The sequence below is a fragment of the Eleutherodactylus coqui genome, chromosome 1 (genome assembly GCF_035609145.1).
Source record: "Eleutherodactylus coqui strain aEleCoq1 chromosome 1, aEleCoq1.hap1, whole genome shotgun sequence".
NCBI lineage: Eukaryota > Metazoa > Chordata > Amphibia > Anura > Eleutherodactylidae > Eleutherodactylus > Eleutherodactylus coqui.
In genome coordinates, this window is record NC_089837.1 from 203,955,759 (window position 1) to 203,982,351 (window position 26,593).

Sequence of the window (26,593 nt, forward strand, 5' to 3'; positions counted from 1 at the left end):
TCAGCTAATCGTCCGGTCCGCAGCACTGATAGCTGTCATAAACTGTCAGCATAGGAAGTTCATGCATCAGTTTCACTCCCATTGAAATCAATGGGAGAACCGCACTGTTCCAGCACTTCTTGCTTATCTCCTGGTCAGGACATCACATCCAGTCTTGACCAGGAGAGGAGCTTTGATTTCAATGGGAGTGAAGCCAGCACCCACACTTGCACTTTCTGTACTGATGGCCTATGATAACATCCAGACCATTGCATTGGATAGTGGGCCAGATGATCAGCTGATTGATGTAGGTCCAAAGTAGCAGACCCCTGTTCATCAACTACTAATGGCCTATCCAAAGGATAGGTCATTAGTGAAAATGAAGGCAGAAAATTCCTTTAGGTAACTTTAAGGGGGTATTCTGGTAACATTAAGCTATACCCAATCTGCAGGTAAGGGGATAACTAGCTGATTGTTGGGGTCTGACTGTGAGACCCTCACTGATTACCGGAAAGGCAGTCCCGAGTCTCCTGAGAGACTGACATACTGAATGGAGCTGCAGCGTGTATGCTCAGCCACCACTCCATTCATCTCAATGAGTTTGCCGGAGATGTCGGAGCACTTGAACTTGGCTGTTTTCAGCGCTACTTTTAAAATGAGCGAAGCAATGGCTGAGCATGTGCACCACTGCTCCTTTCATTTTGACAGACTCTTAGGGGACTTAGGACCCCTGTTCTGATGATCGGTCAGGGGACCAAGCAGTCATATCCCTACTGATCAGCTAGTTTAGTTTAGTTACTGGAATACCCCATTGAAGAGGATTTTTCACCCACAAGCTGTGTATTAATAAATCAAAGTGAATTTGCTTTACTGCTTGTTGCTCTGAAGATTTTGCCCAGGAACTGTAAATGGTTGTCAATTTTGAATTTCTGATCTTCTCAATAATTTGTGATAAAACTGTCACTGTCCATGAGCATGCTGACCAAATGACAGTTGGACAACAGGTTCAGGCAAGATCATTCAAAAGTGATAACCTCATTGATGAACTTCCTGTTGTCAGATTTGTAAAAATGATTTCCACAACTGAACAGAAAAAAGAAACAAACCGGAAGATGATTATTTATCAATGAACTAAAAGTTCACAAAAGTTAAATTGCATCAAATGAAACAACTGTGGAATGTTTTAGAATATTTTAAGAGTTTTTTGGATATTTTTTTAGATCAGTGCCTGTAAAATCCTGCTGTTTCATTTTTTCCCAAAAAATCGTACTTACTTTACTAGATATGTATTAATGTATGTAGGGCAAGAAAACCTTTTCAGAGTCATTCAGTCATTAGCTTGTGTTACATAAAGTGTGCCTCTATATCATGTAATTCTTGTTTCTAATCTATTGCAGAATTGGTGATGTTGCTGGAGTGGTGGTCAGACACTGATTGTACGCTATATACAGATCTTACTAACTATAGCAAGTACGGCAAAGAGAACGCCATAGTAATTCTCAACCATAACTTTGAAATTGACTTTCTCTGTGGTTGGAACTTTAGTGAGAGATTTGGTGTCCTTGGTGTAAGTATGCCTTTAAGTGGTCATTAAAGTGCAGGCATTGTGTATACTTTATGTCTGTTTGTATCTGTTCTTTTTCTGCAGAATTGTCACTTATGCAAGAACATAAGAAAGGGAAAATTAGATTACATTTATTGTTGTATTGTGGTACTGCTATTATATGGATTCAAATATTGAAAGAGTTTGTCTGTCAAGCCTTTCATAAAATATTACTAGAGCCTGCTAGTTTCTGTACATCTCACATTACATAAAGGTCATTTGTGGATTTTAAAGGCCCGTAGATTGCTTTTAGTCCGATGGACTATAATTTTTTCACATATTATGGTCACATTTATAATGACTTAGTTTCAGGATCTTGAGAAGCACATGGGGTAGCTTATATGCTTTCTTTTTGAAGTGTCAAGTTTTGCTGTTCTTTATATCTCCTTCTGCTAAGTGGATTCTTAGTTGCATTATCTTTTGAGCCTCTGGTGTTAACGTTGCTGAGTGTAAGTATTTAAGGCACAGTACAATGCATGCACCATATGCTAGTTTTGCTACTGTGCATGTATATTAACCCCTAATACTAAGAGTTATCGAGAATTGTTTAAAGGGGATTTCCAGACAAATTCTATTGATGACCTATTCTCATGACAGGTCATTAGTAGCTGATCGCCAGGGATCCGCCGCTTGGGGTCCCCAGCAATCAGCTAATCGCCTAGCCCACTGTCAGTGCAACGAGGCCAGGCATCATCATTGGGGTCGGAGTGGGTAGTGTAATAGTCAGCTTCGCTCCCATAGATTTCATTGGGAGCAAAGCCACCGATTAGACTTTCTGCTCCAACCCCAATGACAATGCTGTACTGTCTCCATCCCTGCTTCACTGACCATAGGCTGAGCGATCAGCTGATTGCCGGAGATCCCGTGTGGCAGATCCCTAGTGATGAGCTATTGGTGACCTATCCTGAGGATAGGCCATTATCAGTAAAAGCCCAGAAAACCCCTTTAACTCAGTCAGTGCATGTGCCTTATTTGCATCAATATGAAGCTTTTTCACAGAATTTCAGAAGCCTCAGATTGCATTTACTTATTTCCTAAATAATATTTAAATAGTTAAAGGGTTTGTTAAAGGTTCAAGTGGATGGAGCTAAGCATTAATACTAGGCTAAGACCATGGACAGCAAGGGCACTGTTTCTGGGGAAAAAAAGCAGATCCTTCTAATCTCAGACAACCCCTGTAACTATGAATGCAGATAAGAATATACCTTGAACTACATGGTAAAAGCATGCACCCCCATTCAAGGTAAAGCTCTATCTAGCAGCATCATGACATTTCCATGCAAAGGACCAAAATAGCGTATGTGGTATTCAGACGTCCTTCCCCTTTTAATTTCAGCCTCTGTCACCCTACTATTACACTAATTATGAATGTAAAGCTGGGTTCACACGGGGCTGATTTTGTTGCAGCCGACATTCTGCAGCAGATCAGGAGCGGAAAGCCTACCTCAAAACCCGCAGGTGATGCAGGTTTTATAAACGTATTTGTATGCAGAATTTGCCTCCTCATTGACTAGAGGAATTCTGCAGCGGAAACTGCAATAAAATTGACACGCTGAGGGATTAAATCATGCATAGCATGTCAATTTCCGCACAGGTTTTGTGCAGATTTTTTCCCAAAGCTTGTGGATGAGATTTTCAAATGTCATCCACTTTGCTGCTGTTAGCGAAATATTGCTAATTGGTACGTTTTCAGGTATCCAAATTAATAGTTTATGCTCAAGCTTCGAGGAAGCTCACAAATCACACACACCTTGGAAGTGATTGGAAGTCAACCATTTATTCAATTAATAAGCAGAAGTATACATACAAAGACATTTGAAACAAGGCTAGAACACGCCTCAATTGTAAAAAATTATAATCTATTTATTATTATCATTGGTTAATAAAACTCAACAAGAACAATGACGTTAGAGGCAGGACTTCTTTCAGGCCAATTGGAATTATTTCTCATGAGACTTCTGTAAAATAGCCTTGAAAATGGCTTTGCATTCTTATAACAGAATAGTAATATGAGCTTAAAAAAGACAGTGAATAGCTGTAAGAAGAGCAGATTATAAAACATAAAATTGAGAACAGGAGATCTCACTACTACTGTAAATGCTGCAAAATTTCTGTGTAGAAGGTCCGCACGGAAATTCACGTGTGGCCCCAGCCTGTTCCTTGTGGACCCAGCCTGAGTCGTTCTTTTCTGAAAGTGAATGCATCACCTATTTTTACTAATTGAAACCAGGTACTGAAATACATTCTTTATTTAAATCTCTTTTGTAGATTTTTTTAATTCTATTTTCATACACAATTATCGGGGCAGCTATCTTGCCTGAACTGCTAACAGCATTAAGAGAAGTCCATGTAGCTCTTGCAAAGCATAACAGATATCTGTATCTGGGAGATGTCTCCTTGATTTCTATGGGAGAGTGTTCTAGGTGTGCTCGTGACATGTGCAGAGGTCATTATACAGAATGGTGGATCCTATGTTATCAATATATAGGGGTTACCTTTCATCTTAAAACTGCTTGTGATCATCATGGGATCACTGCTGAGAAGCTTTCTCTCCAGAATAAGAAGCATCAGTCTGTTGTGAATTCAGTGGCCTGAGGAAAAACTGAAAGATTTCAGCAGTTTTCTTTTTTAATCTAGATAATAACATGGAAAATTGAAAAAATAAACTAAACCAAAAATACTTAAAATATGTCTAATGTAAAAATGTTAACAATTTTCTGATCCAGGCACATTCCCTGTAACACAATAGTCTTACTGCTATTGACTTTCAAACTCAAGCATCTGGCTTTGTGAAGATACAACATTTAGGACTCATTCACACAACTGTATGATTTCTACCAGTCTGTGTGATTCCAGAGATCGCGCATGGCAGTGAGTGTACCGCACATGACCGGGTTCTTCATGCACATGCTCATGCGCAGTGTGACTCTTTCTTTTTCTCTGTCTTTTTTTTAAATTTACCCGCTGTGTTTCATAGCAGGTTGCGTATGAATTGCCACTCATATGCAATGTATTGCGTATGGACAGCATTGCATATGCTGCCTACACAAAAGTATAGGGCTCAGCCTATTTCTCCTGCCTATCTACGCGCATTGTTTATACGCTAATGTGAATAAATCAATGAAAGTCTATTCTCTATATGTCACTTTTTAGTCTAGAATACTTTAGAGACCATTTAGATTACACTGACAATAACCTCTTCTGCGCCCTTATTACTTGCCATGTCCAGTAGATGGCATCGAATAGTATCTCTTAGTTCTAGGTATATCTAATTAGAAATGTTTAAAGTGTACCTAACTTTTCAGACAAGTTATGATCATTTAATAGTCTGTGTGAGTTTTATCAATTTTGTAATATACTTTCATGACATTTTTTTTTTTTGCTTTACCACCGTAACTCAAGGCTGAAGGGCAGTGACTCTGAAATCCACTGCCTGTTGTTTAGAATTCAGCTTCTCTAGCAACTAGAACTTTGGAGCAACTTCTTTGCTGTGGAGGAGGGGCTGTATTCACAAGCTTACTCCACTGCACTTACATAGCTCTCAGAGCTGCAGTCAGTGTGTACACAATATCTTCCTCTCCCAACGTTTTATTTACCTTACCTGTTATATACACTTAGGCTTCCCTCACACAGACCTTTTTTACCGTGATTAGCGTGACGCTTTCAGCACCACGCTAATCGCAGTATAACCCTCCCATTGTTTTTAATGGGACTGCTCAGCCAGCCGCTTGATCGTAGTGCTTTTTAGCGCCGTGATTTTTGAGTGGTGCATGTGCTATTTTTGAGTGTTTAACGCCCCTTGTCAATGACAAGGAATGCTAAATACTGTCGTCAGCCACAGCATCCCTGCGGCCAAAAATGAATGTAAAACGCAGCAAAGTGCTGCAGTTTAAATCGTGGCACTTACCGCAACACCTGTGTAAGGGAGGCCTTATACTTGTGTTATAGGCAAAGCAACATAATTCTTACAGGATTGATTTTTATTAGCTGTTTTACTAGGTCTTGTGGACTTGTATGGTCATAGCATATATATCTATATGTGGTAAGTGAGGAGACTATAACATTGTGTAGTCACAGACCTGATGAAGATACCAGTCTGATATTGAACACATAGTCATTTAAATTTGTTTCCTTGTTAATAAAGTACTTGCATTCCTCATTCCACTATCTTGGAAATCTGATGTCAGCAGTACTAACCTGCACATTTTTGGAACTAGAATAGATAAATGGGTGTCCTATATATCACGCAGTGCAGAATAACTGTTATTTGATCGGTTGCAAAGGGAATAACACTTCTATAGATTTCCTTACCTTAAGTTAATCCAGTTGAAATTTTACCGTTTGTTTCTACAATGATTGAGTGTTGCAACTCAGCCGGAGGTAAAATGCCTTAAAGAATATTGACCTTGGCTAGTTGTAAACCCATTGTCTGTGTGGTTCTTTGGGAGTTACAGATACTCTGCACTCCACAGTGCAGCAAATACAACACCGCGACACAGTGAGGTGCTTAAGAAAAATGCATTTTTGCGGCAGATTTTTAGCATTTCTATGAGCCAAATGTGGATTCAAACAATGTAAAGGAAATTAGGGTTAACTCCTTCCAATCCACTGTCTGACATCTTCCTACATTCTGATTGAAGCTTGTACAGCTCCAATATCAGAAGATGTCCAACGGGGTATTCTTACTGTCTATTTCCAGCCACTCTGCTGTTGGAGCCTCTCTGGCGCACACACACTGGCTTTAGCAAGCAGATGGCACCGTTGTAGAACAGCAAAAGGAGAAAGCCTTTAAGTAAACTCTGAATCCAAAATTGGTTTGGAAAGGGTTAAAAGAAGTGATCTGGACAGTGTGGTGCTGAATTTTGAAAACAGAGGTCCTAATCTAGCAGACTCAGGCCTCCCTCGTACAGACGTGTAAACGCTGTACAACACTCCTATTCATTTCAATGGGGCTGTTTACACAAACGCTGAAAGTGATGCCAGTTCTATTTTTGGCCATTTTCAGCTGCGTGTCGCCCATTGAAATGAGCAACAACTTGGTACCGTGTTTTTGGCAGCATTAAATGTACCCTTGATTTTTTGGGGGGGAGGGGGGGGGCTCGAAATATAAGCCCTTACCCGAAAGTCAGCCCTAGCTACATTAAATTTAAAGAAAATCCCCACCTCCAGCAAGAGATTGCTCTGGTTGGTTCATCAAGCATTGACTCACCCAAACAGAGCTAGATGCACCAATCACAGCCATTCATTGAATGGATAGCAGTAGGAAGGACCCGGATGGCGCCTGTGAGGTGAGTATTGTTTTTTTTTTTTCATTTCCTTGGCTACGGTTTCAGCTGTGCTGAAAACGCAGATTAAAACGCTGGCAAAACACATGCTAACGTTGCTGAAACCGCAGTAAACGGAGTGTTGAAAAACATTTTGTTTCTGTGTGAAGGAGGCCTAAGGATATGTTCAGCGTGAATTCCACACTTAGAAACCACATCAAAATCAGTTTTGTATGCGGATCCACGTATGGAACTCTGCATGTGTATTTTGGCCACCAGCAGGGCCAAAACTGTATTTCAGGCAGCGTACATGCTACCAGCAATTGGTTCAGCAATATTGAACAATCGCTTTGTGTAAACACAGTCGTACATACGCCAATTTCAAGCAACTATTCAGATTATAGTTGTCCCATGTAAAGCCACTCTAAGGGCTTACATAGACGAACATGTTTTTCTCCCGCTATATGGCCATGATAATCACGGCCGCATAACAGGACAAAACAAAACCATTGATTTCAGTGGTTTCGTTTTCACTATTGACATCTTGCCCGTTAATTTTACGGGCAAGAAAAGGTAGGACTTTCAGGAACTACGGTATCTTTCTGCTATTTTTTTCAAACCCCTGCTCTTTTCCGTGTAGTTTGAACGGTCGGTGAAAGATCTTGTTTATGCACAACTACGCTCTGTGCTAGTGAGCATTGTTGCGCATATGGCCATCTGAAACCGCCCTAAGGGTGTGTTCACACGTAGCGGAATTGATACCAAAATCCTGTAAAAAAAAACGTCTGATGTGAATCAACTGCACACGTTACCCTTTCGATTGAAAGTGTGAAATCTGCTACGGATCTACGTCAAAATCTGCACGAAAAATAGGCTGTGGATTTTGGTGCAAATATGTAGCAAAATCTGCTATGTGTCACCAAATCCTAAAGGTGGCCTCACACAGAGGTTTTGTGGCAGTTTTTTATGCTGTTTTTTGAGCCAAAGCCAGAAATGGTTCCATAGGATATGAGAAATATAAAGGAAGGACTTCTACTTATAAGTTGTGAAAGCACTTACAAAATGTTTCTAGGTGGTGAGGTCTCCTTTGATGGAAGTGTTCAAACAAAGACTGGACAAATATCTGTCTGGGATAATCTAGTGAATCCTGCACTGAGCAGGGGGTTGGACTAGATGACCCTGGAGGTCCCTTCCAACTCACTATTCCATGTGAGAAGACCCTAAAGCCATGTCCTCACACCACATATCTGCTGCAGATTTCAGTTTGAATTCTACACTGAAAATCTCCTGTCTAGTAGAATTCACTTGAATTAAATAATTACAAAACTCCATTCCTGTACAGAGGAAAAATTTGAAAGCATTCTGTGGGTTTTAAAATGCTTTTTTCTGCCACGGCTTTGTTCTACTCTCTTTAGATGTTTTTTTGCATTGCAAAGGGTGAAATCCATATCCACATCTGAAACAATATCCACGTGATACATGAATTTCTGCAGCTCGTGAACATAACCTGACCCTTCTAGATACTATAGCCATCAATTTTCCTTGTTGATAAGAGAAAAAAAAGGACTAAATGATTGTTGTACTTGGCTTCCTTTCTAAAGAATTTTAAAGCACTTGCCTGAGAACATTTTCTGGTCTGAGTGTCACATTGTCTCACTCCCAAGGGCAACTTAAAGAGGAACTCCCGTCTAAGACATTTATGGCTTATTGATGCTATGGGGTGAAGCTAGATGTTCTGCTGCCTGAGGCAAACTTTGAAAGGACGAGAGCTCTTACATGCCACCTGCCTCAGCAAAGATAAAAATGTCCTCATCGTGTCTAAAGCCCATTCTGACAGACTGCACATGATATTATTGGCGATCTCTAACACTCTGCTGTATAACTGTGCATCTGATTTTACCCAGGTAGCACACATATTCTGTGTGACTCTGTGGGGAATAAAGGCCCATTTACACACAACAATTATCGCTTAAAATTTGCTCAAAAGCCATCTTTTGAGCAATAATCGTTGGGTGTAAATGTGCCCATCTTTCACTTTTCTGCCGAACAATGATTTTCAATTCAGCATGAAATCCATCGTTCAGCAGAACAGCTGATAAGACAGACCGTACGCTGTGTTCTCCCAGGGGAGCGCTGATAACATTGTCTCAACTGTCAGCCCTGTGGCAGAACAAAGGGAATTTATTCAGAGAACAGAGGGTGGTCTGTTCCGTGAATAGAGGCTCGTGGCGGCTCACACGCTATTAAATGGTACTAATAGGCATTAGTACCAAGTAGTAGTTTATGCAAAATGATCGATCAAAAGCCATCTTTTGAGCGATCATCCTTGTGTGTAAATGGGCCTTTAAGCAGAAAGCTCCAATGCATGGTGTTTAATAGTATTACTACACATGGCACATGAAGTGCAGCATACTGAATTACATGTCCCCGGCACACGCGGATATTTCATGCGGATTTCTGCAGTGGATGCACTGCGGGTCATCTTAAAATGTTTTCTTTTTCCTTGCGGAAGATCATGGATTGCAGATTTTTTCCGTACGGATATACATGGATGCAGTGCAGATCATCCGCATGGAAAAAATCCGTAATCCCACCCCCCAGCCTTTCCCCCAGCTCCCTAATTACTTTTACCCTTCAAATCCGCAGTGGATCCACAAATGTATTTAAATGTATTTGCGAATGCACTGCGGATCCTAGGCTCCCATATAGATGAATGGGGCCAGATCCGCACGTGATCCTCGGTAAAATGGAGCATGTTGCAATTTTTTTTAAATTTAAAATCAAATCCACATGACTTAAATGAAGTGTGGATGCCCAATGGTTCACTATGGGCGGCTCGAGCTGCGGGAGACCCGCATGGATTCTATAAATACAATCTGCCTGTGGACATTGTGCACTGTTGATGTGTGCTGTGCTGTGTATGCTAGATTGAAGCCTCCATGCACTCGCCTCTGCAAATAACTACAAATGCTGCCCACGTAGTACCATTCACAATATGGGGCAACTGAAAATCTGTCTAGATAAGGGGGTGATCTTTTGGAGTGGTTTCATTGTGTGAGTATGCTGCCCCCTGCAGGAGCTGGTGTGCCATCAGAGGCAACAAGCTCAACTTAACTCATGGAAGTTGCTCTCCTGAGTGTGAACTATGACTGTTCCAATTTTGGGCCTATCACATACAATGGCAGCATGCATGATCAAAGATCACCCCAGACTGAATGCCAGTCATGCTGTGTCTTTTCTGGCCAACATTAGGCATAGTACTGTATCAGCTTTCAACATCTTACAGTGCTGCAAAATGGGCATGGGTTCAGCAGCTATGCTCTCACCATCCACAGTGAGTGTGACATACAGCTGACACCTAGCAGCAACTGACTGCAGTATCTGAGTAGTTTTATATAGTGAAGGGGCTCCCCTATACAACCCCATATGCACCCCCATGACGCAATTGTGGGCTTCCAATAGATTGCTATGGCATCTGGGGACTTAATCATTCTCAGATCTGCCATATATCGTAGCTTATTTGGTCATACCTACGGCTTCTCCTGATAGACAACCTCTCAGTTTTACATAATGCACTGTATTATTGAAGTAATCAAAGGATTGAAGAACCCTCGTAGTATTAGTTTCATGCTCTGTCATAAAATGCTGAATGCTGGTATGGAAAACATGCAATTTAAAAATGTAATGTAATCTAGGATGCATTCATTTTCTTTTACTCCAGTGACTAAAAAGAATAATAAATGCAAGTTGTTGGGAGGGTAGTGATGCTGATTGGTAGAATTGCCCTACAAGTATATGCAGTTCATTCATCAACCAGGCTTCTCTTTCCCCTGACGATTAACCTGTTGTGATGTTTGCTCACAGTCATTTTCCATATTTCACTAAATATTTTATGTCTGAAGCCATATAATATTTTGTGAAATAAGCAAAATGACTCTTCAAGCCTCTGGGTGCCATAGCAACCCATCAGGACCCCGCAATCACATGGTGGAGGTCCAATAGGTGACAGGGAGAGTCTCCTACCACTCTTAGCTCTTTACATGCCATGGTTTGCATTATTTAAACAGTGGGGATTGGTGATTTCTCCAGTCCTTGCTGTTTAGGCAAGTACCAGGCTGTCATCTGACATCTGAGCACCAACTTCCCCTGGCACTGGTGACCCATGCCAAGCCTCTGATGCAGCACTGTAAAAAGCCGAATACATGAAAATAAGGCCCCTTAACGCTGTAAAAAGGCGTATGAGCAGTTGTTAAGGGGTTAGATCTCCTGCTCACGGGTGGATATTTGCTGCGGAAACCCCAGCAAATACCGCCCGTTACTTCCTATGGAGATCCGCTGCCTGCTAACCACGAGCAGGCGATTTCCAAAAAAATCGTAGCATGCTACATTTTTATGCGGATTTTGCGAGGATGGCTTCCATGGAAGTCAATAGAAGCCGTCCGACCTGTGACCAGTCTGCAAAAAAAAAGATTAGAACGAAAAAAATCTGTACTGCACATATGCAACAGTGAGCCGCCAGATCCATCTGCAGTACAGAAAAAACGGTAGAATGGCAGGTACGAGCAGACGCCGCTGCTGCCAGAGCTGGATTCCGCTGCGGAATTCCGCAATCGGAATCCGTCACTACCGTGTGCAGGAGGCCTTGAACAAGTCCGCACGGACACCGCTCCAACTGCAGTGAATTATCAAGCAAACCAGTTTGTCCAGCTTGTATATAATAGATGAAAATTCCAAACTTTACTGAGGCATATTATAACCAGGCAACCAGCTAAAATACATGACCACTGACCCATTTTGAACAAATGTCCTTCGTCAAACAAACCATCACAGCAGTGCCACAATATTTGTTTTTATGTGTATCCTGCTCCCGAAAAATTAAACAAAACTACCCCAAACCAGTATCAATGAAAACCACAGGTTGTCAAACCAAAAGCAAGCCCTTATAAAGCAACATGGATGGAAAAATACAAATGCCATGGCTGTCGAAATATTGGAACACAAAAACTAGTTACTTTTCTTTTAAAAATGTTTTTATTATGCAAAATTAAAAAAAATAAATAAAAAAGTACCGTATTTTTCGCTCTACGACGCACCTGATGATAAGACGCACCTAGGTTTTAAAGAAGGAAAATGGGAAACTGATTGGTGGAGGCAGGGGAGCAGCAGCAGTTCTTGCCAGTGCTCACCATCAATCAACGGTATGCAGAGGTGGCAGTGCAGAGGAGAAAGAACTGTTCAACTTTCCCACTATGGAGCAAATGTGTGATCCTGCAATAGTGCCGACCACTTTGAATTTTGGCGTGTTCGCTTTATAAGATGCACAGACTTCCCCCATCACCACCACTTTGGGAGGAAGAAAATGTATCCTATAGAGCAAAAAATAGGGTGTATAAATTTGTTATAGCCATAATTTTAACAACCCGCATAATAAAAATAAAGTTGACATTTGTATTTAACTTTAACGATGCTGCTGAGGTGCTATTGTGCTTTCCATGCTGCTACAGACATTCCTGCTTAGGTTATGTCAAATGGACTGAGTGACCGAAAAGAGAGAACCCCTTTAATAGTAGTGTCACGCTCTGTCACTGGTATGGCAAACATTTTAGAATTGTAATCCTAAGGTGTGCATAGTGGAGCCAATTATTGGGATCATTTAAAACATTGCCTTCAATTAATTTTCAGTAATCTAGAATGCTTTCACTTTTTATTTTATATATTCTTTATTTTTCATTATGGTAAGGGGGGAAGGGGTACAACAAAGGTAGAGGTAGAATCAACGAATAAACACATTGCAAATCATTCAATCCTGTAGAACACAGAACAATGACAGGTTCGTGAACTTCTCTAAGTCCCCATCTCGTTTGGCTTTGACCCTCTCAAAGGAGCATAGAGTGTTTACTTCATTATACAGCTTTAGGCTGCATTCAGACGGACGTATATCGGCTCGGTTTTCACGCCGAGCCGATATACGTTGTCCTCGTGTGCAGGGGGGGAGGATGGAAGAGCCAGGAGCAGGAACTGAGCTCCCACCCCCTCTCTGCCTCTTCTCCACCCCATCTCCGCCCCTCTGCACTATTTGCAATGAAAGGAGGTGGGACGGGGGAGGGGCTAAGTTCAGAGAATTAGCCCTGCCCCTGTCCCGCCTCTCCCCATTGCAAATTGTGCAGAGGGACGGAGAGGAGACACAGAGGGGGCGGGAGCTTAGTTCCTGATCCTGGCTCTTCCATCCCCCCCCCCTAAAGATGAGGACGATGTATATCGGCTTGGCGTGAAAACCGAGCCGATATACGTTCTTGTGAATGCAGCCTTAGAAGGGAGGGAATTGTCTGTGCAGAATGTGGGGATTAGGATTTTCTAGTCTAAAGGTTGGTTTACACGGGCCGATGATCGCTCAAAGATCGCTCAAACGACAGTTTGAGTGACAGCTTTGAGCAATCATTTTGCATAAAGTATTAAGTAGCTACTCAGCTACTTAAGTACCAATTAAGTGTGCACATGAAGCCTTCACTGAATGATTAATAGCTATTATCTGCGCTCAGATCCTTTGTTCTCCATAAACAATGCTATGAGCACTCCCCATGGAGAACTTCTGATAAAAGTGAGTGATGATTTTTAGGTTAGCTTGAATTTAACGATCAGCTAGCAGTGCCCGAAAACTGAACGATGGGCGCACATTTACATGCTCCGATTATCGCTAAATGGATCGCCGATCAGCGTTTTTTTTAAGTCGATCATTGCTCCGTGTAAATGAGCCTTAAATTTCCACTGTGATGAAATTATAATGGTAGATCGTCATCCATCTTTCCGAGGCAATCTGCCACCTTTCTGGAAAGTTGAGTTGACCTAGACAGATAGTTAAGTGTATTTTCTGACAAGTAGAGCTCAACAATGTTCATTTCGGTGCCCTTCAGACCTGTACCAGGGGAAGCCTTTGATGTCACTTGCTCTTTCTGGGACCAGCAAGGAAACCTTTTGTTGTGATGTTAGCAAAGTTACCAAGTTACAAGAGCATGTCAATTGTTATATCCCCAGCCATTTGTCTCCCATTCTGAGTTCAATATACACAACCCAGACATTGCAGCACACATTCTTAATACTGTTATTAAGCAAAGGTCCAAGCTCAACAGCGGTTATATTTTCGGAACCATGAGTGTACCACGGACCAGATTCATTCACTCTCGTCACTGTGCAACCCCCAGAACCCACAGAATTGCATATCTGCGATGATAATCATTTGTTGCATATGATGTTTGGTAAAGTAGGTAAATTCATCATGTGAAAAATGGCAGCCATAGCTCCCCTATAGATTGCCTTCAATAGGCCGAAACGTTATATTAGGTTTCTATTCGGAAGATCTGGGCATATATATAGGCAGCCCATCGATTATGTAAAAAAGGAGTTTAGCAGATATGTAACCTTAAAATAAAGGGGGGGTCTCCTCCCCAAATTGTAAGACCCAAGAGTGGCATCTAATGCCGGCCTGCAACCTCGTTCCATGTGTTTCGCGCCCCAGGACTATTTGGAACTACTTCATAGATTGGTATTTTCTATCATTTTATCCCTTTTTGTTTTCATACTGTTCATATGTATTTGTATGCTTCTTGCCCTTGTGTAAATATCTCCATTTTTACCTAGCACTGCTAACCCTTTTTTGGAATAAAGCTTAAAACTGTATTAGTTGTCTTCGAGCACCTTAAGCTATCCATAACTCCGAAGTAAATTAACTGTGTGTAGGCTGGTGGAAACCGAGGTGGATGACCTCCCCTTCAGAAATCGTCAGTGAAGTGTGTTGGGGTGTGCTAGGCCAGGCAGAGTGCAATCTGTGCTCCGTCTAGCACGAGTGCAGGATTCTGGGAGCTGGAAATAAGTCAACCCTGCAGTCTGCCCCTGGGTGTCGTATGTCACAGGTTAGTGATTATTAGACATGTAAATCCCATTGTCTGTGACATGCATTGTCTAACAGTATGAGTAAATAAGCCCCATAGAGACAGTTATGTGACTACTGTCATTCGGTTAACTCTCCACGGACGTAACAGGTGAATAGTGTTGTACTGAGGAGTAGAACTTATACAACAGGGACGTACAACCTGCCGTACGGGGACCATATGTGCCTCCCCAGCATCCAGATATAGAGATGCTTGTTTGTGCGTGGCTGCTCACATGAAGTTTCCATATCAGAGAGAAATGGAGTGGTACACAGGTTATGAGCAGGGATTGGGAAGTACTTATGGTGCACATGTAGCCATCTCTGAGTCTCTCATATTTTGGGTGAAGGGGGTACCTTGACCAATTTGATAGGGGTGGACATCATGCTGTCTAGGGGCCACATGTAAGACCTTTATGCCATTCTGTGCAGTTCCAATCATCTGGACACAGAAATGTCTATGCATATCTGCTCACATGTAGTCATAGTGAAGAGGAGTGGCATATAGCAGGGAAACGAACAAGTACGAAGGGTGTACTGTATAGCCATGTCTGGGTCCCCCATATGTTAGGAGAATAAAGTCTCTTGACTCATTTGGCACTCCAAAAATAAGTATATGATCTGCAATGGAGAGAGCCACATACATTGTCTCCTCCTCTCTGGAGTGCTAGTTAGGGGGGAACCCCTATTCTGCCAATACATTGGAGACCTGGAAGTGGAACGTACTTAGATTTATTCTGGCATATACTTAGGATATACCACAAATGTGTCAGATGGAAATACCCCTGTGGCCTTTGGAAGTGGTTCAGTATGGCAATGTGGCCCTCAGATCAGAAAAAGTTGTGCACCCCTGCTCTAAAAGGAATTTATGGGTTACAGTGCCCATACACTCTCAATAGCCAGAGGACGAATATTCTTTCAGCTGTTTCTCTAAGCTCCACCATACAAGAGCGCTTGGTTCGGCCAGCTTTGGTGGCAGCTTATCTCCTGGGAGAACAAAAGGAGGAGGTTAAATTCAACATGTCCAAATCAACTTTCTCTCAGTATGATGTTGGGGAAACATTAAGAAGCCCCATACATATGCAAGTGTTGATTGATTGTTGCCAGGTTCAGACAACCTTTGAGTAATGTGTATGAGGGTCTTAAGAGAAGTGGCCATCTATCAATGTGGCTTTCTCTGTTATACAGTATTTAATGAGAGTTCTTAAATGCTAGTCTGTTCTAACAAAACCCATAATCTACAAAGAACCGCCGGAGCCGGAAGCCCGCAGAGCGGTAGGCGGGAGGCGGCATGAAAGGGTGAACGGGGAGGAGTGACGTCATCGGGTGCAAAGGATTATGGGAGGGGGCGGGGCCTCCGTCGGGAGGCCCTATATAAGAACGAACAGACAGGAGAGAAGGCAGAGCGGCGAAAAGAAGAAGGAACAAGAGTCAAAAGAGCTGAAGACAACAGGAGAATCCCAGCGGAGTTCGGAGAGCGGAGAAGCAGAGAGGGAAGAGAGGAAGGTCGGCAGCGGAGCGACGAGCGCTGAAGAAGAGCGGGGCAGCAAAGCGGCAAGAGCAGGAGAAGTCCGAGGCGCGCTGAAGCAAACAGCGAAGAGAGGAAGGTCGGCAGCGGAGCGGCGAGCGCTGAAGAAGAGTGTGACAGCAAAGCGGCGACAGCAGGAGAAGTCCGAGATTCACTGAAGTCGGCAGTGTCGGGAGAACGTGAGGAAGACAGCTGAGCGCAGAGCACAAAAGCAAGCTGCGGTGATCAGAACACGGCAAGCAACATACCGGCCAGGGTGCAACGATAGTACAACGGAAGGAGTCCTGAGGAGGCGGAGCCTACGCGACTAACAGGAAGTCATTGAAGAAAAAAGAAAAAAGGCCGAATTCTCACCAGCTGAAGAAATGGAGGCGGTCCTAGAACGAATTCGGGCAGCAGCGGAGGAGAGAGGCCTGGAATGGCTATTACAACTATCAACCCAAGGACTCATCGCAGGGGAAGGAACTACTTCAAGGTCTGCCGAGATGAGGAACGCTGCAACCCAGGACATGACGGCAGGTAGCGTACAGCCTTCAGGTTCAATTCCTATGGAGGGAAGGAGTGCGGCAAAGGGTGCGGGGCCGGCGGCGGCAGCACCAGCGGGGCACACAAAAGAGCTAAGACCGCGGAGGGACCGTGCACCAGAAAGGTTTAGCCCCGAGCACGGACCCTCGCGGGGCAAAAGGAGGCGGAGTGTCTCCCCGGCCCCCCCACATAACACGCTTCCCCTGGCAACACCAACAGGCAGGGGAAGCAAGGCGGGGAGAACTCCAGCGAGGCAAAGGAGGGCGGCAGGCAGCATGGAGTCCCGTGCTGAGAGGGGGACGGGACCTATCGCTAGTCGCCAGGCAAAGAGCAGGAGGAGAGTAGGAGGCGGCGCTGCAGGACAGGAGGAACCCTGCAGCGAGTCAGGAGCGCAACGGCCCGGTACATCGACGGGTCGGACGGCAGGAAGAAATGAGGCGTCTGCAGGGCCAGCAGAGCGGTCGCAGCACAGCGGGGGTCAAGAGGAATCTCGATCGGGAGGTCCGGCGGCTGGTGGGCCCACAGCTCTCACGCGGCCAGGTGAGTCACACTCCATGTGCAGTATGTCTTGTAATTCGAGTAATGCAGAAAATGTACGTAATATGTATACGAGGTTCAGTAATGTTAATAGTGCAGACAACGTAGGGGATAGGTATAACATGCATAGTAATGTTAACATGAATGAAAATGCAGGGGATATGTTTTCCATGTCTAGTCATGCTAATATCAGTGAAAATGTGGGGGATATGTGCGGGATGCCCAGTAATGTTAATCGGGGGGTACTGGCTGGTAGCAATTTTGTACAACAATTGGGGACTAGTGGATCTGCACCTAGCATATGCAACGATGCATCGGCAATGCTGGGTCTCATTGTAGAATTCTTGAGACGTCAGGGGGGGGGTGGTAATCCATCGCCTGTCACAGCATGGAGCTCTCCATGCGCGGCGTCATCCAGTATAGAGGAAGGTCAGTTGCGACCCCTAGCTGGGGGGACTGGGGCAGGACAGGCGATAGGAAGCATCCAACCCCTTCTTTCAGGAGAAAGAGGAGTCGTGGCGACAGCTGGTGTCGCCGGGGTAAACCTACAGACGGAGGCAGTAACGGGGGGTTCAGAGGCAGGGGCAGCAGCAGGTGTTACGGTGTCAGTACAGACAGAAAGAGAGGGGGAGGGAGTAAGGTTAGACGACAGAGCAAAGGGCGAAGTATACGTCTGCTTTGAGGGACCTCTGGGGGCGCATCTCAAAAAAGAGGTTAGGGAAAAGATTTGGAAGGACGAATATGTGGAGATATTCTCCCTCCTCCCCTTGGAAAAATTTAATTTGGACAAGGGGAAGAGAACGGACTTTAAAAAAGAGGAGGAAGAGAAGAGGAGATGGCGCTTGATTCCCCAGACGTTTGCTAATTGGCTACAAGCGTTTGCCATTTTGGCTAGCGTGATTGGTGAAAAAGCGCCGGAAAATTGTTCCGGCCTTTTTTGCTACATGGACTCAATAGGGGAGGCCTATAGGGTATACGGGGGCCAAACATGGATACGTTACGATGAGCAATTTAGACAGCGTAAGGCGGTGCGCCCATCTATCAGATGGGAGCACAAAGATATAGGCCTATGGTTGAGAGTAATGGCCCCCGCACGATTTGGACAGCCCTTTCAGGGAAATGCCGGGTCCTTCAGCCTGGCCACTAGTACAGCGGGGGGCCAAGGCAGCACAGCAGGGGGGAGCAGGCTCGGGTTCTGTTGGCAATACAACGAGGGACAGTGTAAGTATGGGGCAACATGCAAATTCCGGCATGCCTGCTCCCATTGCAGTGCTGGCTCCCACGGAGCGGCACGGTGCTTTAAAAAAGGTAAGGGAAAAGCCCCTGGCGCTTTTACAAAAAGGGACGACCCCGGTGATTTTGGAAGAGATGTTACATCATCTAAGTAGGTACCCTAATAGAGAGAAGGCGGAATTGCTGTATAAGGGGTTCAGGGATGGGTTTCACATCCCTGCCCCGTCGCATGCGGTCCCCTTTTCGTTAAAAAACTTGCGGTCAGCATTAGAGTTCCCGGAGGTGGTGTCAGAAAAGATAAAAAAGGAGGTAAGCTTGGGGCGTATGGCAGGGCCATTTAAAGAACCACCTATGCCAGATTTCGTGGTGTCTCCTTTGGGGGTGGTCCCAAAGAAGGAGCCGAAAAAATTTCGGCTTATACACCACTTATCTTACCCTAAGGGGGCATCGGTGAACGACGGAATAGACCAGGAGCTTTGTTCGGTTGTGTATACCTCGTTCGATGCGGCGTTGCAATGGATACGTAGGTACAGGAAGGGAGCATTAATGGCAAAGGCGGATGTAGAATCCGCGTTTCGACTGCTTCCAGTTTCAAAAGAAAGCGTTAGATTGTTGGGGTGTTATTGGGAAGGGGATTACTTTGCGGATCGTTGTTTACCCATGGGATGCTCCATCTCGTGTGCATACTTCGAGGCTTTCAGTTCCTTTCTAGAATGGGTGGTAAAGGACACGGCTGCGGTGCAGTCGATCATTCATTACCTAGACGATTTTCTGTGTGTGGGCCCTGGGGGATCGCCAGTGTGTGCGAGCCTGCTGGGCACTTTACAATGTGTGTCAAGGCGGTTCGGGGTGCCGTTGGCTCCCGATAAGACGGAGGGCCCAACTACGTGTTTAAGCTTTCTGGGCATCACCATCGATTCAATCGCGATGGTATGTCGCCTACCCGGGAAAAAATTGGAGGACTTACGGGAGGAGGTGCGCGCGGCGCTAGCAAGTAAGAAAATTACGCTAAAAGGGCTGCAGTCACTGTTGGGCAAACTTAATTTTGCATGCAGGATTATGCCCATGGGTCGGGTGTTTTGCAGACGGCTGGCGTTAGCAACAGCAGGCATCCGGGCACCCCACCATTTCATTCGTTTGCGGGCCAGCCACAAGGCAGACCTAACGATATGGGCTACCTTCCTGGAAAAATATAATGGCAGGTCGGTAATCATGGGCGAGGTTAGTAATAATATAGACTGGGAGCTATATACTGACGCAGCGGGCAGCACGGGATTCGGGGCCTATTTCCAAGGGAAATGGTGCGCGGGGGAGTGGCCGGAGAAGTGGAAGCAGGAAGGCTTGATACGGAACTTAGTGCTATTGGAGTTATTTCCAATAGTGATGGCCATCATGCTATGGGGGGAATACTTTCGGGACAAAAAAGTGAAATTTCATTGTGACAACTTGGGGGTGGTGCAGGTGATTAACACCATGTCGGCATCATCCCCCCCGGTGGTAAACTTGCTGCGTCACTTAGTGCTCGAAGCATTGTCGTTAAACATGTGGATAGTGGCGGCTCATGTACCAGGTGTTGACAATTCAATTGCGGATGCTCTCTCTCGGTTTCAGTGGGAGCGGTTCCGGACATTGGCGCCGGGGGCAGAGAGGAAGGGGAGAGAGTGCCCGGATCGAATTTGGAGCATGGTAAGCGAGCAGTGAGGGGCCTGTTAGAGCGGTCATTGGCTCGGCGAACCAGGGTAGCGTATAGCGCAGCGTGGAACGAATGGGAAGAATGGGCTAGAAAGGAGGGGGGCACGGACTCAGAAGAAGACAGAATAGGTATGCTACTGAGCTGGTTGGGTAGAAGTGCGGAAAGTGGTAGGTCAGTGGCGCAAGTAAACCAATTTATAGCAGGGCTAGCATTTGGGTTCAAGTTAAGGGGAATGGGTGACGTGACAAAAAAGTTTTTAGTAACACAGGCGCTGAAGGGGTTCAGGAGAGGTAAGGAGAGTGTAGACACTAGGCGACCAGTTTCATTTGACATATTAGAAAAATTGGGTACAGCTTTGGATACGGTATGCGGAAGTGATTTTGAGAGACGGTTGTTCAGGTCAGCTTTTTCTCTGGCATTCTTTGGAGCATTCAGGATAAATGAATTGGTGTCGCCAAGCAAAAAGACCGGGGGAGGATTGCAGGTAGAGGACGTAAGGTTAGTTGAGGGGAGGCTGGAGTTGCGGATCCGCCGGTCAAAGACAGATCAGCAAGGTCGGGGAAAAATTATTAAATTGGGCGAGGTGCCGGGGGCGCTCATGTGCCCTAAGAGGACTTGGGAGCAGTATAGGGGAGGGTTACAGTCTGGAACAGGCCCCCTGCTGTGCCATGAGAATGGCCAATTTTTATCTCGCTTCCAATTCATAACTATATTTAAGCGGACACTGGAAGCGGCAGGGTTTGATAAACAACAATTTGGGTCACACTCATTTAGGGTGGGAGCAGCGACAGAGGCATCAGTGAGGGGTATGGGGGCGGAAGCTATAAAAAGAATAGGTCGCTGGGAATCCAGACGTTTCAGATCCTATGTACGCCCTCACCTACTTTAAAGAAAAGGTGAGGGTGGGTGGGGGGGGGGGTGGGGGGGAAGTAAAATAGGAGGAGCAACCGTTACTAAATTATGCCGGTAATTTTGTTTTACAGATGAGCATCCAGCGTTAGTATGGATCTTAGGCCACTCTTATGTCTTCTGGGGGGCGGAGAGAGCGGGAGCACGACCCAACGGCAGGCAATTACGGTTCCCTAACAGCGAAGCAAGGATAAAGTGGATGGGCATTAGAGGCATGTCCTGGGGCGAGGTTTTGGAGGAGGTAGAAAGGAGGGTGAGAGGGGATAGAGCGCCAGACGTATTAGTCATTCATGCAGGGGGTAATGACCTGGGGAAGAGGAGATTTAGGGACCTATCGAGGGACATTCGGTATGACTTCCTTAGGTTACAGGAGTCATACCCGGGAATAGTCGTGGTATGGTCAGAGCTAGTGCCGAGAAAAGTATGGAGGGGAGCACGGTCAGAAAAGGGGCTGAACAGGGCGAGAGTTAAATTAAACAAAGAAGTCTCTCGTTTTGTGGGCGGAAAAGGGGGCATAGCAGTGCGGCACATAGACCTGGAAAAAGGCACGGGTAATTATTGGAGGTCAGACGGCGTTCATCTGAACGACATAGGGATGGACCTATGGATGGAAGGTTTACAAGAAGGCATCGAGCGAGCGCTGGCAGTGTGGAGGGCGGCGCAGTCTCAAGAGGGTCGAGCCTCGCTTGCAGTGGCGGGGGATGGGGAGGGAACCTTGGAGCCCGTGTAGAAGGTAGTAAGGGGAATGGTGGGGGCTAACTAGCCTCCCCCGTTCCTCTCCTTTTTCGAGTTGGGGACCTGTCGCCTCCAGGGTATAGGGCGGACCCCTGATAGGGGGAGGAGAGGCTAGCCAGACCTGGCTAGCGGCCTCGGGGTCGGTAAAAGATGGCGGCCGGAGGTTAAAAGGGGAGCGTCTTTGGGCTCCCGAGTCTGCCGACCTGCGGCGGGAGGAAATAGTTAAAAAGTTCGTGGGGATAGCGTCGCCTGAGTCGGCCAAGTTGCGGCAGGTGACCGGGACAGCTATCTCCTTGTAGGGGTGAGGCGGCAGTAGGTGGCAGACACAGGGGTGCGGCTCCAAGGTCCTTTACAGGTATCGGGATATAGTCATCATTAAGGTTGATGTTGAAACAAGTTAAAATGTATTTTATGTTGTTTGTGTTAATAAATGGCTGCTGTGGCCAAATTTATCCAACTGAAGGTGTCGGTAATTTGTTCGTCGAATGGCAAGGGAGGGGGAATGGGGAAGTAAGGCCATTAGCAGCAACGAATCCGTTCTACCCGGGTCAAGAACCGCCGGAGCCGGAAGCCCGCAGAGCGGTAGGCGGGAGGCGGCATGAAAGGGTGAACGGGGAGGAGTGACGTCATCGGGTGCAAAGGATTATGGGAGGGGGCGGGGCCTCCGTCGGGAGGCCCTATATAAGAACGAACAGACAGGAGAGAAGGCAGAGCGGCGAAAAGAAGAAGGAACAAGAGTCCCACCCGCCCGCCCTAGAAGAACAAAAGGGGGGGAGGTGGGGACAGGAGGAGTCTTGTCATAGCAGCGGGGGATGGGGAGGGAACCTTGGAGCCCGTGTAGAAGGTAGTAAGGGGAATGGTGGGGGCTAACTAGCCTCCCCCGTTCCTCTCCTTTTTCGAGTTGGGGACCTGTCGCCTCCAGGGTATAGGGCGGACCCCTGATAGGGGGAGGAGAGGCTAGCCAGACCTGGCTAGCGGCCTCGGGGTCGGTAAAAGATGGCGGCCGGAGGTTAAAAGGGGAGCGTCTTTGGGCTCCCGAGTCTGCCGACCTGCGGCGGGAGGAAATAGTTAAAAAGTTCGTGGGGATAGCGTCGCCTGAGTCGGCCAAGTTGCGGCAGGTGACCGGGACAGCTATCTCCTTGTAGGGGTGAGGCGGCAGTAGGTGGCAGACACAGGGGTGCGGCTCCAAGGTCCTTTACAGGTATCGGGATATAGTCATCATTAAGGTTGATGTTGAAACAAGTTAAAATGTATTTTATGTTGTTTGTGTTAATAAATGGCTGCTGTGGCCAAATTTATCCAACTGAAGGTGTCGGTAATTTGTTCGTCGAATGGCAAGGGAGGGGGAATGGGGAAGTAAGGCCATTAGCAGCAACGAATCCGTTCTACCCGGGTCATGGAAAGATCCGTATTCATGCATGGTCTCCTCTCTGGAGTGCTCTTTGGGGGAGAAGGGGACCACATTCTGCTGACAGGAAGAAGTTCTGGATGTGGAACCTGCACCTATCAGACAATTGGGGAATATATTTTTGATATGCCATAAATGCCTCAGAAGGTAATACAACAATGTGATGCTTGGACCAGAAAAGGTTGTGCACCCCTGGTATATAGTAGTACAACCTGCAGCATTATCTAATATTGTTCTCCCCGATTCACCTGTGTGCCAGTAGTTTTCTTATTTTTACAATTAACTTTATTAACAACATGCCAGCCTTGTAAAGATACAGTAACAGTATTGTAGTATCCACAACATAAATCAGTTTCCACCATTAGTCCTATTCACAAGGCCGGATTCACAAGGGTGTTGCATATTTGCGCATGCAACTGCATTTTTCACTGCACGTTTTGCGTGCTCTCAGCCATTTCAATGGCCAATTAGTTTAATGAGTTCAAGATGTGTTGTTGTCCTAAGCAAATGCTGCTTTTTATCGTGTGGCAAATTACACACGCCATATACACTCATATGAAATCAATGGGTTCTATTTTCTGCGTATTGTGCGCACACATTTTTCATGCGCAAATAAATTTGTTTGAATCCAGCCTAACCGATTGGATATGATTGTGAGCTAACCCAGCACATATGTCATGTAATCCTTCTGCTGATTGAATGTCAGAGGTCACATGATGTGTATGCTATGTAGGGAGTCACATGACTGATGCTATTACACAGGACTGGTTGTTCCATATGCTATGCCATTCTACTGAGCCAAAAGGGGTAAACTGCGCTGATATAAGAATGGCATGTAATGCATGTACACTAGAAAACTTCTGTTTTCTTATTCTATAAGTGAACTCCTGTCTTAAAAGGACTATAACTCAAATTCAAACCTGAACATAAGCTTTAACTTGAATCATCACGCTGTGTTTACAGACGACCTGTGTATTGACACAATTTTATTTATTTTATGATGATTTTCTGTATAATTTTTACAACCATTTTCATTGATGCCACATTGCAATATCCAAAATATTCAGCATGTTTTACAACTTTAGTAGGTGCATCCTATACTGAAAGGAAATGTTGATATTGCACATGATTTGCTTTTTCCTTTTGTTTTGTTGCCAGAGTTCAAAAGTGCTAGCAAAGAAGGAGCTATGCTATGTACCTGTAATTGGCTGGATGTGGTATTTCCTCGAGATTGTGTTCTGTAAACGAAAGTGGGAAGAAGATCGAAAAACGGTTGTACAAGGTTTACTAAATCTTAGGGACTACCCAGAACATTTTTGGGTAAGTAAAGTCCAAATAAATACTATTTTTGCTACTGCTTTTTAGATCCTTCAGCCAATCCCTCAGATGAACCGTAACTTTATAGCCTTTTGTTGGAAAGAGCGCATGAAGGTTTCTGGATATGTGATCTTTTGTAATACCGTATCTCTCTCTGAATGTGGCTATAGTGAATCACAGAAGTCTTCATTTCATTGCATGGTTTTACTTTGAAGACACCCTTACCATACTTTAGCACAATGTGGGGTTACACAGGTACACACAATCTCTGGTAGCCAATATTTTATTCACTACAGCTACATATGGCACAGCAAAAAATATTTGTGCAATACCAAAAAATACACAAAGTAAAATTCACATGTTTATTGAAACACAAAAAATATTGGACATATATTTCAAAAAGATAGAAGAAGCACATAAAACAGGTGGGTGAGTCCAGACACAGCTGTCAGGGATGCATATTTAGGATTTCAGCCGCAGCTCAGCAGCGCTGCTGATTAGAGCCACCTGATTGGCTCTTCGGCACCACGTGACTACACAGCGTGCACGTGGATTGCTTTCAGCAGCCGTGTGCACTACACACTGCAGTTAAGCAGCCGTGCACTACACACTACACTTAAGCAGCACGGGGTTAGGTTTAGGGTTAGGGTTACCTAAACCCTAACCCTAAACCCTAAACCTAACCATAAACCTAAACCTACCCTAAACCCTAACCCCGTGCTGCTTAAGTGTAGTGTGTAGTGCACGGCTGCTTAACTGTAGTGTGTAGTGCACGGCTGCTGAAGGCAATCCGCATGCACGCTGTGTAGTCGCGTGGTGCCAAAGAGCCAATCAGGTGGCTCTAATCAGCAGCGCTGCTGAGCCTCAGCTGAGATCCTAAATATGCGTCAGGGATTGGTGAGTGACCATATGATATTTATATGAACTTGCATTTTTACTAAGGTATTTGGTCTATTTTGAAGTAATTGGTATCTTGATTCTTGCTTGATCCATGATCATTGTTAATGTTGACCTCTAGATTTTTATAACAAATTCAGTTCTTTATGAGGTTTAAAGTAGTTTTTTAGGCAATCGTTATTGATGACCTATCCTTAAGGATTGGTTATCAATCACTGATTGGCTAGAGTCTGCTCCTCGGGACTCTGACCAATCAGCTGTTCAGACACCCGCTATTAGCAACCCCACACATAGGGTATGATATTAATGCAGATAGCCCCCACCCCGATGTAGTGGCCAGCCCTTGCAAGTGCAGGTGCAGCTCCCATTCAAGTCCTGAGGATTGGTGATCAATAACAATTGCCTGGAAAACCGCTTTAACATGGCACTTAGAGCTAATTCACACAAACAGTTTTAACATCCAAATTCTATTCAAGTTTGAAACTGACAGAACTCAGACAGATTAATGTTAATGTGTGTATTCACATGTGCGATGTCTTTCACTGACCGACGGTCAATGTTAAAAAATCACAGCATGTCCTATCCTGGTGTGATGCTCAGACCAGAATCACCCATTCAAGTCAATGGGTACGTTAAAAAAATTGAATGCACTTGCATGCCATAGAAGCGCGTTTAATTTTTTTCAAGCACCCATTGACTACTGTGGGAGTTTTAAATGACATCAAATGGGCCATCTTCCATTTTTTCTCACTTCTGAAAAACGGAGTGCACCTTGATGACGCTCGCATGTTAAACACAATCAGTTTTTCACTGACCAAAATCACACTTAGACTACCTACACACAGGGAAGCGCGATATTGGGCTGAGAATCTTGTCGTGATGTGGCGCTTGCCAACATGCGTTCTAACCCCGGATGTGAAGCATTTTTCAGGCAAAAGCGCCTTCTACCGCATCTGTGAAATTACGATGATCTTGCACCATTGAGGGTTGGAAGTGTTTAATGCGAGGCTTTAAACCTTCCATTAAAATCAATAAGCGATG

At 45.0% G+C, this 26,593-nt stretch overlaps 1 protein-coding gene across 1 annotated transcript in view; it reads left to right on the forward strand.

The window, feature by feature from the left end:
• The window catches only part of AGPAT4 (1-acylglycerol-3-phosphate O-acyltransferase 4), a 105,067-nt gene that overhangs the window by 56,053 nt on the left and 22,421 nt on the right, over positions 1–26,593 (forward strand). The window contains exons 3-4 of the mRNA XM_066590719.1: positions 1,377–1,546; positions 24,497–24,658. Coding sequence (XP_066446816.1) covers positions 1,377–1,546; positions 24,497–24,658 — 332 coding nt within the window. The remainder of the gene's footprint in view (positions 1–1,376; positions 1,547–24,496; positions 24,659–26,593) is intronic.